Here is a 13,559-nt window from a genome sequence, read left to right on the forward strand (position 1 = left end):
TTATATTTGATATGAAACATCTCAGCATTTTCTATATTTAATATACAATGTCATATTAGTTAGATTACTCAACGCAAAAATTATACCTTACAGCCTTTAACATTAAATCTATATTGACTTTTTGGGGCAGTGCGAACTGGAAACATATACATATATAAAATTATGATGAAAATAAAAGTTAAACATAAAAAATAAGGTATTGGAACCTTCAGGGGTTGTTAGGTGAGCAGCTTTATTCCCCCTTTATCCGCCCCGGCTAATAATGTATTGTATAGCATAACATTTTTAGCGTGGAAAATCCAATCAACTGTTTCTATCTATAGTCAAAATGGGTTTCTGGTTTAAATCATGAATCGGGCCACAATTCTTCAACTGAGATTCTTCTTGACATATTGGATTAACAAATTGGACAACGCTGCTCTTCAGTGAAGAAGTGAATTTTAAGAGGAAAACTATCGCTTGAAAAACACTAATTTTTGTGAACAATATATTATTTTGGCTACGTCTACTATACAGTAACGTTTACTGTAGCGTAAAAATATGTTGAAATGGGTTTACGGATTATATCTAGTCTGAACACCTTAAATAGTTAAAGTATCATCGTTTAATCATTGGACTAGTGTTATACTTTCCAGTAAAGCAATAATGATAAAAGGAAATCATTGTTAGAAAAAGATCAAAGCAAAGATTTTGAGATATGTTTCTTCTGGGTCAGAATCTCGCTTAGGCAAGACACAAAATAGCACAATATCTCGTCGCACGGTATAATTAGTTGGACTAGAAAAGGGTAAAACCTATTTTATACTATTTCTCATGGGATTTGATAGATCTAATAGAAACTGTTTCTTCTATTTCTGTAAAAAGTATGTTTGTTGGATTGGAAGGAACTTATTGAAACTATTTCTTCTATTTCTGTAAAATAAATGTTTGTTGGATTTGAAAGAACTAATAGAAACTGTTTTTTCTCTTTCTGTAAAATGTATGTTTGTTGGATTTGAAAGAACTAAAAGAAACTGTTTCCTATTTTTCTTTAAAATGTATGTTGGTTACTTTGACAAATTCATCAAATTAGTATACATATCTCATGTCATTGTTAATAACATGGTTTAATATGTTATCTTATGTATGAGTATCTTGTTTTTGTAGTCAAAATAGTGTCGTGCCAAAGCCAGATTCTGAGATATTGTCCTGTACCAGAATCTCGCTTTTACAAATTCTCAGTATTGATTTTTTTTTCACACAATTGTAAGCTGACTTTAATCATTACGGTAGCTGCAAGTGGAATTAAAAGAATTTCTGTCTCAGACGAATGATATTTATCAGATGAAAATATTATTTTACCACAATTAAACATGTCTGCTTTTGTTTTCCATACTATGACCTTATAAACTAATAAATGTCTATTCTATTTTATCTTACACGTTATTCATTGGCTATGTTTAGAAATGTTTCTTTAAATAGCGTATCGTGTGATATATTTAGCTGAAAAATTTCCATAGCTGTTTCTATTTATAGTGAAAACGGTTAACCGGTTTCTGATCCGTTACTAGAATATAGTAGCGAAAGGTTGCATCCATGCAACAAAACAAACGTCAGTTAAGATATAATTTTAATGAGAAAGGTAAAAGCTATTCTTATAATACGCCTTGTATAACCCTCTTTATCGCTTTATTATTATTATAACTTGCTTTTTATGTCACCATTAAACGTATAAAATACCTAAGTTATAAAACCGGATAGATATTGAAAGAGGTTAACGATATAGTGTATAAAATACAAATTTATATAGAGATTGTTCAAAGTGCACTTGTATCCGATTGCGGATCGAGAAATTAAGTCTGAAATAAATAACAAAATTAATAAAATTTAAACATATTGCTTTATCACTGATTACATTATTCTTTGAAAAGTAAAATTGAATCGTGTTAAATCAAACCTTTAGCTCCATTAGGGTTAATAATTTAAATCCCATTAAATGCAATGTAAACATTATTTTTAATTATGGGTCATAAAAGACAATTCTTAAGTTGATAAATAATTATGCTAATATAATAGAAATGTCAGAATAGTTATCATATTTTGCTATAGTATCTTTTAATGTCATTTTTAATGAGGAAAAGTAAATTCAGTGTTCTGGTCACGTATCAAAAGAAATTTCTTGACATAATTTGTGTTCATTTGTTGTTTTATCAATATATTGTCATAGCTTGAAACAATGAAATAAGAAACTTCAAAATAACTTCATTTGTATTTTACCCACTTAATTAATTTGAAACACTATACAATCACAATTTTATTTATAAATATACTTAAATCAACACAAAAAAATATGTAGCAATGATTAAAGGGTATTAAGCTATATTTTATGAAATATTTTTACAAAATTCATCGTCAGCAAAATTTTATTACTTCCATAAAGAGTTGTAACATACAATGTCTCTCTAATTTAATAAACATGAATATTGCACACAAACAGAATAAAATGTTCCAGAACAAAATATTATACTGCTATTTAAAGTACTTTTTGTATCTGTTAAGCAATAATATCATGCATGTGCCAAATGCACTTAAAGCACTTTACTACCATATTTTTACAGAAGCATGTTTGAAAACTCAAACGATCATTTTTTAAAGTAGATATAAAGCTATATAAACCTTAAACTATTTTGAATTATAAGCATTGATTCACATTGATACTTTTGCGTAAGAATATTCTTTTATGACATATTATGTTACTTTTGCAAATCATTTGATTATTATTTATCAACTTTGTATAACGTTTGCTACTATTGAACTAAAAATGATCAATGCACAAAAATGTACTTCCTTTTATATAAAAATAAAAAAATCACATAATGCTGTTTGTATATTTTATATAAATAATGGGTTTTCCATGTTACTTGTTCACTTTACAGATGGCAGATAAATATTATAGACTTGTTTGCTTTGTGGTAGATATTTGTGCTGACGTATTAAGGAAATATTTTGTGAAACTTGCAAAAACTGATGTTGGGAACACTTATACATCAGTTGATGCTTACCTATCTCACAGAAATCGGAATGTGATGCAATTATTCAATAACAAAAAGCTCAGGAGAGATCAGTATGATTTATTGTATCCTGTTAACGGCACTGCTGATGAAAACCAATGGGACGTCTCAATACTGGTAACATTGATAACAGAACTTTTTGCCACGCGTCTGCAGCCACTCGTTATCGTCGCGTTGAAAAATGAAATTCGAGGGATTCGAAATGAGTTGCAGCATCACCCAAATACCGGCACTATTTCGGACGATGACTTCGATGATTATTGGGGGCGATTGGACTCTTCTGTTAGGCTTATAGCAATGAATGCGCTTGATACAAATGATCAAGCATCCTTACTTGAGAAAATAAATCAGGTTAAATGTAATCATCTACCAAATCTCGGTGATTGTTTACGTATTTGGCATGAAGAAACCTCTAAGCAGTTGTTAAACACTATGAATAAAATGCAGGCAAATGCCGAAGAAACAACTTCCATTCTCAGACAAGTGGTGGTCCAAAAACCAGGACCTTCAGGTAGGTTTCAGTATTCATACATCAGATTAAGGTTTTGTTATAAGATCGAAGTCATAGTCATGTTATTGTATTAATTCTTATTTATCGCAGTTCAGTAACGTTTTATATGATAAGCTCAGTGAAATTATCAAAATATTCCGAAGTGATCTGTATCTATACGTTTAGAAACTTTGCACGCAATTCTCAAATTATATATAATTGAAATAATTGCTTAATTATCTTCGACATTGGTCAAAAACTTTATATTTAATTGTTGCTTCAATATTTGTATTGTTTATTGGATGTGAAATATAATTTACTTCAGGGGACAAAAATAAAAGAATAAAAGTTGCTGATGATATTCTGGCACGGCTTCAAGGTAGGTTGGTAATTACAAAAAATAACATTCGAAAAGTATTGTCTACATTCATTTCTAACTTAGACAATTTTTTTCCATTTTAATCTTATAATCTTATGATCTAATCTATCACAACAGACATATCAATTACATTATCTCTATGATCTAATAAAAGTAAATTTATAAGTAAGTAAGTTTTTGTTTTCATGAGGGAAATTTGTGCTTATAACTATTTACTGTTTGTAAGCGGGGTTTGAGTCAACGATGAAAGAACTATCAGGCGATTTTAACCCACCAAGTGAAGTGACAGACATTCGAGCTAAACTAAGAGATGGCCATCACGTGGTTGTAACCGGATGCAACAATAGCCGTTATTTTGAGACCGCTCTTGCAGCAATAAAGGGGATGGATTATAATTACAAACGATGTGTAGAAATGCACACGTCGTCTGATTGGCGTCACATTGATCCAGAAGATGTAGACTTGGTTTTATGTAGAGATCCATTTGGAGGATTTTCTTACGATGAAAGCAAAGCTAAAGCCATGGAAGATATATTTAAAAGCATGATGCATTCAACAAAGAGAGATAATGACGTTAAAGCCTTGGACATTGTCATAATTACTGACCTGAATATATTGGAAGAGTGCAAAATGCATCACGACCACGAAATCTTAGACGAAGTGGTAAAAGTGTTTACTGATACAAGTTCAGCACAACCAGCTGATCTTACAATAGGTATATCATTTTTCATTTACTCTGCAATAGACTGATATGATGTTAAAAGAACTAATTCAGTCTAGGTTAATGTTAATGTAGATAATGTATTGAATAATATAGTATCTTAACGGTAATTTATCTCTCATTGTGTTAAGTGTCCATTAGTTGATTATGGGTGATTGTACTGGTTCTATTGTATTGTATTGTATGGTAATGTATTGTATAGTGATGCCTTATTGTGTTAAGCTCGACTTCTGTCGCATTGTAACAGTTATGGCGGCGTTGCTTTTCGCAAACTTTAACTATGATCATATCTTTTTTTAATTTCTGGTGTATTGCCTTCATACATAGCAACAAAAACCCTTGGGACAAGACCATTGAGTTGACTAGACTAAACTTGACATTCTTTCACAAATGACCTTGACCTTCAAATTCTAAATGTTGCTAGATTTTTGCTATAAGTGGCAATAACTTTGTTATTGTTGAATTTATTTTATTTAAAAATAAACACAACAATTTCTTTAGGATATACCTTCAAGATTTACTGCCTAGCTTAGTACTGAAATCGGGATAGAAGTTTTTCTCCGTAAAAGCTCCCATTTGGAGTCCCAAACAAAATATACCCCGTTTTCAGGCTTAAACCAGACAGTTAAACTATAAACTCTTTTTGAGATTATATCCAATACTAAAGCCAATCTTAGAAAAAAAAAAAAACATATTTTATCTTCGAGTCGACGGGATGATTTTTTTTAAAAAAGAAAGAAGAAAAGAGTAGTATAAGACATATTATCTTGCCATTGCCATAATTTTCTTCCTTTTTAGTGTACGGATTTGATTCATATGTACACAAAACAACACTTTTTAACCAAACGGACATGATATTTAATTTAGATATGATCTTGATCTTTAAATAATCTTATTGTCAAGGTCAGATGATTGAGTATTTGCTTGTATTTTCTTACATTTTTAATTTACTTATGGGAATGATTCATACTTGGATAAAACAAGAATTCTGACGAGACAGACTTATTTAGATTAATAAGGAAATTCTTTAATTGTATTTTTAAAGATTTGTTTAAACCGTTTATCTACCAGCTTAAAAGAAAACAACAAAAAAAAACAAAAACAAAACGTCGCCACTACTGTGTGGCGGCTCTTGTTTTATTTAATAAAACTTTGTTTATTCGTTAACCACGTTTACAGTTATACCATTGTAGGTTTGATTAAATAGTTAAAAATGAATAATCTTCGTTACAGGATGTAGACGACAAGGACAATACGCGCAATCGTCTTCGCTGCCGGTAACCAGAAATAATTTGGGAGGTAATATTGTTCTTTTTCATGTATATTTGTCATTACATGTAATTAAAAATGTCATACATGTTTGTTTTTTTGTTGTTGTTTTTTTACAAATAATTTGACTGTTTATTTTTAAGCTTTAACGGAATGTTTCCTGAAGGCTTATAAGATATCCAGTGGTCAAGTAGATGATGAGATATTTAAAAAAGCAAAGAAAAGTTTCCAAGTAAATAAGGCTATAGTACTAACAGGGCGTGAGAAATGTGGTAAAACTTCTATAGCTGTTGCATTGGCGTCTGCCTATGAGGAACAGCAATGTTTACTTCTGAAGAAACCACATGATATTGACAAAATTGACTTCCCAAACATCTGCTTAGTGATCATTGACGAGTTTGCTGGGAAATATCGTTATGAGGAAAATGATGTGTACGAATGGTACAATATGTTTGACCACCTGTACAATACCGTTATAGCAGGACAGATGAACGTGATAATAACGTGTGAAAAGGATAAACTAGAAAAATGTATCAAAGAAATTGGACGGCATGCCATTCTTGACCACGTGGTGGATGTAACTTTACAAACAGCTGTCGTTAAATTAGAAGTAATTGAACGTAAGTCGAATATATTGCGTAGTGTTATATATCATACTATCGTTATATTTCTTAAAAACGTTTTTAAACAGATGAATTTCACTATCATAATAAATGATAATTTGACTAAATGACCGGTTATGTCATTTAACGTTAAGATCGGAAAAGGTATAGATTAAAATAGTTGACTTCATGTCGATTTTAGCGGAGATGATAATTTTAATCAATGCATGACATTATACATGTATTTTAAAAAGTGTCAGGTTTTTTTATAGTTTGTCACTTTATAGGTATTTAATTTTCTTTAACCTTTTTACCGCATGAGTATATTGTGAAAAATGCCCGATTTCATTGAAAAGCTTCCTGTTACAAGTTTAAACTGCTATGAAACTATAAAAAATGCTTCATTACGGATGAAACTTGGCACAAAAATTGACTGGACGTACCATAGCCTTTGTAACAGCAATCTTAAATTTCCTGTAACCATGGCAACGGGGAGAGCGTCTCAAAATTGCCAAAAATCAATGCCAAATATTCCATTGTTTTTTCCATCAAAACTGATTTTAAAGTGCTGCAACTTCTAAATGGATAGTGATAAGTAAAAAGCCTTATAGCGTTGGTTACATGTTACCTTAAAATCGACATGGGGCCATTTTTAGCCTGTTACATGTTACAAAGTTTTTTTGGTGATGAGGATATTATTGCTCACTTTCAAACCCCCAAACAGAAGGGGATACATTCCCTTCTGCCCCCTTCTTGCACCTTTAAATAGGGGGCGGCGCTGAAAAACTGAACACTTTTTTTACAACATTTCACAAACGGAAAATAGTGTTTGGGTCATAAATAGGACATTTATTTATTAGTTTAGACCTCAAAACGGAGGGGGTGTGAAAAGCCGTCAAAACACGTTTATATGATATAAAAGGTTAAACAATCTACTCTGGGATATACAATCGAGTTGAATTGTTTGTATTTTGACAGTAATCTTTAAGATGGCATATATTTTTCTTTCTTTTCCTGACTAGAATATGGACATGTGTCTGGACAGAAAGTCACTACAGATCATTATGTAGGCACCATATCAAATACCATACAGACTCTGAATTACACATCATCATTGTTAGCGGACCCGTCACAAGGGCCAATACCGCTGTCAAGACATGACACGATTCCGATTTCTACAGGAAATACTTCAATTTTAGGAAGGGCACAAATGGAAGGTTTGTCATTCATTGTATGCGATGCATGCCATTATATTTTTACAAGTGCCATGTTTCTAGTAATTTAATACTTTTAATCCCCTTCTCAAAGCGGAGGGGATTATAGGAATGGCCTCCGTTCGTCTCTCTATCCGTAACACTTTCGTGTCCACTCAATATGTTTTGAAAGTAACTTTGCACAAGTGCTCATGATTATGAGACAATGTGCAGAGCGCAAGAATTTGGTTGCTTCCCCAAGGTCAAGGTCATACTTACAGGTCAAATGTTGGAAAAAAATACATTTTGTGTCCGATTTATAAATTTTAAACCGCTGATTGTTTTAAAAATAACTTGGCACAGGTAATCACAATTATGAGACGATATGCAGGGTGCAAGAGTTGGGTTGCTACCCTCAAGGTCAAGGTCACACTTAAGGTCAAGTGTTAGAAGGTCTAATTTAAAAAAGATATTGGCGCCTATGATCACCATCATCACCTACAGAGGGAACAACCAGGTGACTACTCCCAAAGTCAAGGTTATAACATAACCAGCAGTCTGCTTATTCTCACATGAATGATTTGTAAAACATGAAAACTATTAATGAAAAACATTAGAGTCACAATCAAAGTATCAAAAGTTGAAACAGGACTTATCACAAAAGCCCATGAAACAGCAATTTTGCCTGAAGCATAATACTAGCAAATATGTAAGACACTTGTTCTAAAATTACCCATAGCTACCAAGACCTTGACAAAATTTTCAAAAAAATAAGAGAATTTACTAAGGTATCCTTCTGAATATTGAAGTTGGTCAATAACTGAACTTGACTTTTGTGATGAGCAAATGTACTTATGATATGCATGGCACAACTTTAAGGTCATGGTTGTGTTAAAGGTCAAGTAGTAAACATTCATGTTCACTGCGGAAGGGGTTTTAGCTGTTCTTCCGACTTCCTTGATTTTAACAATCTGCTCTGGAATTTACAATGACTTACGATGTTATACATTTCTGTTTTTCTTTTAAACTTAGGACTAGGAATTGGACATGTGTCCGGACATTTAGTCAATACAGATAGTTCTATAGGCACCATATCAAATGCCACACAGGGACTACACAACATCATTGTCAGTGGTACCGTCACAAGGGCCAATCTTACAGTTAAGTCATGACAAGATTTCTACAGGAAATACTTCACTTCTAGGCAGAGCACATGTGGAAGGTTTGTCTTACATGAATAGTCATCAATATGAATAAAATTCCAATCCAATAGTATTTTATATAATTAGCTACACTAATAAAACTATTATTCCCCGAGGATGACAGCCGAGTAAAACTTTGGCGTTGTTCTTTGGGCTGTTTATCTTTGCATCAGGCAGTCTTTTCGTCTAACATTCCCTCAACACTACAGCTAGTTTAGTTATAAATCTTATCTACATATGTAGAAACATTTTATTGAGGAGAAGTGCAGTGTAAAGCAGCTGTTTCGTTTCATTTCATAGTAACTAAAGTATTACCTTTTATTTTTTTAAACCGTAACTTTAACTCTTTATGTGTTTAGCTATTAACGTTTAATATAATACGTCCATATGAGTCATCATGGAATTGTGTATTAATCCAGAACTTTAGCTCTTCATCCCATAACGTTTGCGTTTGTCCTTGGTGTCATCAATCTTGTTGTCTTTCAAATTATTTCCGTTATCAACAAGAACAGAATAGTGCACAGATGACATTGTAATATACAGATTGTGAGGTTTTTTTCACCTCGCTGTAGGTCTGAGTTATGTAATCAAGTATACCCAAACTCTGAATCTGCATTTTTAGCTACGGCTCTTTGTAGGTTATCAAAATAATAACATATGTGCAAGATTTTAACATATCTTGGAATATTTTGTTTGTCTTTAAGGAAAAGATTCACATCAAAATTCATCAAAGAACGCATGCATTATGAATTACTACAATTAGAAATATCACTTTATTAGAGAAATATTTGCCGGCTTTGTTATAGTGATTTATTTGTTATTGTTACTTATCCAAATAGACATAAATGCATAATGGTAATGGAGTTATAGTCCACAGAGTAAATAATTTTACGTTTTTTGTTATCCTTGTCAACTTTGATAATTTGAACATGATTTTAGCTGAATCCTTAAATTTATACTCTTATATATAGTAACATAGTAAAATACTGATAATTAAATGACCAAAATAACATGACAATATGTCGTACAAATATTTTATTGTCATAGTAGCTCAATATATTGACCTTTTTTACAGCTCATTTATGTTAGCCTTGTACATGTATCATAATTATATTCACAGGAGTATAATACACAAAAGTTTCAATTAAGCGCTTTTTATCATACGACAGAGTATATCTATTTAACAAATCTACTTGTCGATTCAAACCATTACTATAATTAAGGAAGGCATTGAGTCGCCTTTATTTTATATGAAAATACAATAAATTAACATCTCATTTCAGGAATACAAAATCCAATGCAATTGCAAAGAGGTTTCTCTGGAATGGAAAGGTACAATATGTTAACATTCTAAGTCAAAACCTCTTTAGCTAGTACATATCTCAATATATTATACATGAACAGGTCCTGGTCGGTGTGGCCATCGTGGTCGTGGTTTATATACATGCACAGCTTAGAGAATTGATGTGTACATGTCATATGACGTCAATTATGACGAATTAACCTTATAGCGTCGGAAAAATAAATTCTACGCTCAATATACCCAGCTTATTTCTATCAATTCTCTTTTATATTAGCATGTTAGAATAAGTATTATTATGTTTTTATTGCGGTTGTTCTGATGGAAAATCTAAATAGGTGAATTTGACTAGATCTAAATGAGTACCTTGTATTTACGCATGAATTGAACTGATTTAAACTAATTTTAGACTATGATTGAATTAAACGATTTTTCTTATTTATTTTTTTTTCTTTTCTACTTTTACTGATAAAACCATCAGTTTTAATTATCATTATTATATTACAACTTAGTGCAGTTGTATCATTAAATCATTAAATATTTGCTCGTTATATCACTATCATCCTTAATAAATCTAAAATAAATAATTAAAACATTTCTTGTGAAAACATGTTTTAAATAAAAAAAATATATATTAGCGGTCAATATTTGAATTTTTTACTTTTCATGTTTGATCTCATTTTCTTACAAATAACGGATAAAATTATATCATTTTTATAGCCATACAGTATATCTTTTATAAATCTACAATAATTGATAAAAACATTTCTGGTGAAAACCTAAAATCTGGTTTAAATAAAAAAAATATAGCCGATCAATATTTGAATATTTTACCGTTCACATTTTATCACATTTTGTTTTCAATTAACAGAAAAAGTTGTATCGTTTCTATGACCATAATCTTGAGTTCTATTTCAGGGTAATACAGACTGAGACAGATGATTTGAGTGTAAAGAGATCGAGGTCAATGTCGTCAGGTTTATGGTCAGTCGAAGAGAAACGTGAGATTAACATCAGGACCAATGATGATATTGAGGGTTGTTTCATTACAGGAAGTTGTATCATACCTTCAGGAGAAATTCTGCTTGCGGATTACAATAATAAAAAGTTGAAGAAACTTGATAATATGTATAATGTAAGGTGTGTGTGTGATCTTTCTCATATACCATATGATGTTTGTTATGTCAGGGATAATGTAGCTGTTGTATCACTGTCGTGGAAGAAACTTCAGTTTGTTGATACTACACATAGTATGACTCTGCTTAAATCCATTGATACAGATCATGAGTGTCTTGGTCTGGTTTGTCATGGCGATCAGATGTATGTAAGAGACTGTTATGGTTCTGTTTATAGTTATAGTACAGATGGTATAAAGCAGCAGATGATTTATTTAATATCTAGAAACGAATCATTTCTTTTTAATTATTACATTTTTAACAATACATCACCGATTACTGTGAGTAATGATGGAAGTAAGTTATACCTACCAGGTCTAAATGAGCTTGTTACCATTGACAACAATGGAAACCATTTGTTTACATTAAACAATGAAGACATAAATTTCAAATGTGGAGTTTGTGTAGATGATGAAGGTTTTGTTTATGTAAATGATATGAATTGGAATATTATAAAAATAAGTGAAGATGGTAGAACTATACTTCAGGTCATAACAAACCTATCTAACTTGACAGGTGGACGTTCTCGTACATTAACATTTGATAGGAAAAATAAAGCTCTGATAGAAGCAGGGTGGTCAGACACAATTATAGTCTTAAAACTAAGGAAATAATGTGAAACTCAAACAAGTTGAATACATAGGATACCGTGATCATATAATGGACAATATTTCCTAATATATAATACACTTTATTTTTAACGGCATAATGTATACTTAAAATAATTCCTCATTTGATGGTGGAACAAACTTGATTTTTCTGGTTTTACATCAATGCAGAGATAATGCAAGATATATGTGTTTATAAACTTTGATAATTTGAAGTGCAACATAATAATTTGATTATTTATATGTTATCGCCCATTTTTCTTGTCTGGAATGGAGTCAATTATTCGACACACATTTCTACAACACTGTATTTTATTCAGTTACTGCTAAGAGTTGTTTTATGTGTGATCTACCAATTGATATTTCAATCATAATAAATTATTTTATAGAATAATTAAAGTGTTTAAAAAGCTTGTAAAGGTTTCAACAATTATATCAATTAACTATAGATAATGTAATATGGACCAATGTAACTTTTTTCCGTACCATCTGAATGTGTCCTTGAAGAAAATAGTTTTTTAATCTTTTAATTGGGGACCACGGGTATGCTTCTTTAATAAATTTATGTTAGGGACTTCTCACAATAATAAAATAATTGATTGAAATAGTATAAATTAGTTGTTGTTGTTGTTGTTTAGTCCAATATCTTTATATAGCGACACTTATATAAATCTACTGAGCCCTGAGAATATACTCCTCTACGAATTTTGTGATTGTTTGGTCCCCCGTGTGGACCATTAATTGATTCTCATTGAACCTGACCACTATTACAGTTGAAACTGTATCTAATGGATTAAATTTCGATAAATGTTTAAAACCTTTTGCAGTTTTAAACAATATATATATATTAATTTTATGTTTTATGTGTCAAGTTTATAATTAAATGTTAAATGAACATATAACTAAATAACTAAAATATTATCCATGGGTTTATTTTTCCAGCAAATTTAACCATTCTAACAACATGAATCTTTTAGGTGGGTAACTAACTTTATTATAGATTCACGCAAATAACTCTAGAGGACATGCAATACAAGACTATACAAGTTGTGTCCCTTGCATCACCATGTTCAAAGATTGGCAATATCTCATTTTACTTTGCGTTGAGCACAAAAATCTATCCAAAGAATTAAGGTAGCCTTGGATATTCAACCTGGTTTTCATTTTCCAAGCTCAAAATAATCCAGATAAAATCTACAGTTTATTGTACTCGAAGTAAAGATTCTTTTTATGTACATGTACATGTATTTGTAACACATTTGGTGCGTTCAGAATATTCCTAATGGTACCAATTATGAAAAATCATACCATATGTAGGTTTACTTATCATAGTCATACCATGGTACCAATGTTTACGGACATAATTTGTCATGGTTAGATAAATTTGCAGACAGAATTCAAGGTAAATACATTGGCAACAAAAAAAATGCCATGGAAAATTTTACGGACAGACGGTAGTAAATATATTGGTATCCATTTGTAGATTTATTTACCATCGGCATATCGATGGTACCAATAAAAATATTGGCCATTGCTAGATTCATTTGCCGATAGACTAGTGCTATGGTAG

General features: G+C 31.2%; 2 protein-coding genes across 3 annotated transcripts; both read left to right on the top strand.

Annotated features, from left to right (window-relative positions):
* Positions 1-391: 391 nt before the first annotated feature.
* Positions 392-12,560, top strand: LOC132744815 (uncharacterized). Of its 2 annotated transcripts, none has more exons than XM_060733595.1 (10): positions 392-787; positions 2,916-3,561; positions 3,866-3,919; positions 4,146-4,634; positions 5,874-5,939; positions 6,053-6,529; positions 7,534-7,728; positions 8,737-8,926; positions 10,190-10,238; positions 11,125-12,560. In XM_060733595.1, the coding sequence occupies exons 2-8, from the start codon at positions 2,916-2,918 to the stop codon at positions 8,874-8,876; spliced, it is 2,067 nt and encodes a 688-aa protein (XP_060589578.1). In that variant the 5' UTR covers positions 392-787; the 3' UTR covers positions 8,877-8,926; positions 10,190-10,238; positions 11,125-12,560. The 2 variants fall into 2 exon arrangements, with proteins under 2 accessions (XP_060589578.1, XP_060589577.1); XM_060733594.1 differs by lacking the exon at positions 392-787 and adding an exon at positions 1,533-1,621.
* On the top strand, positions 10,231-11,995 carry LOC132744818 (uncharacterized). Its single transcript, XM_060733599.1, has 2 exons — positions 10,231-10,238; positions 11,125-11,995. Exons 1-2 carry the CDS (start codon positions 10,231-10,233, stop codon positions 11,993-11,995), a joined length of 879 nt encoding a protein of 292 aa, XP_060589582.1.
* Positions 12,561-13,559: the final 999 nt, after the last annotated feature.

This window comes from Ruditapes philippinarum, unplaced genomic scaffold, assembly GCF_026571515.1.
Source record: "Ruditapes philippinarum isolate M1 unplaced genomic scaffold, ASM2657151v2 ctg5909_1_1_1_1, whole genome shotgun sequence".
In the NCBI taxonomy this organism is placed as follows: domain Eukaryota; kingdom Metazoa; phylum Mollusca; class Bivalvia; order Venerida; family Veneridae; genus Ruditapes; species Ruditapes philippinarum.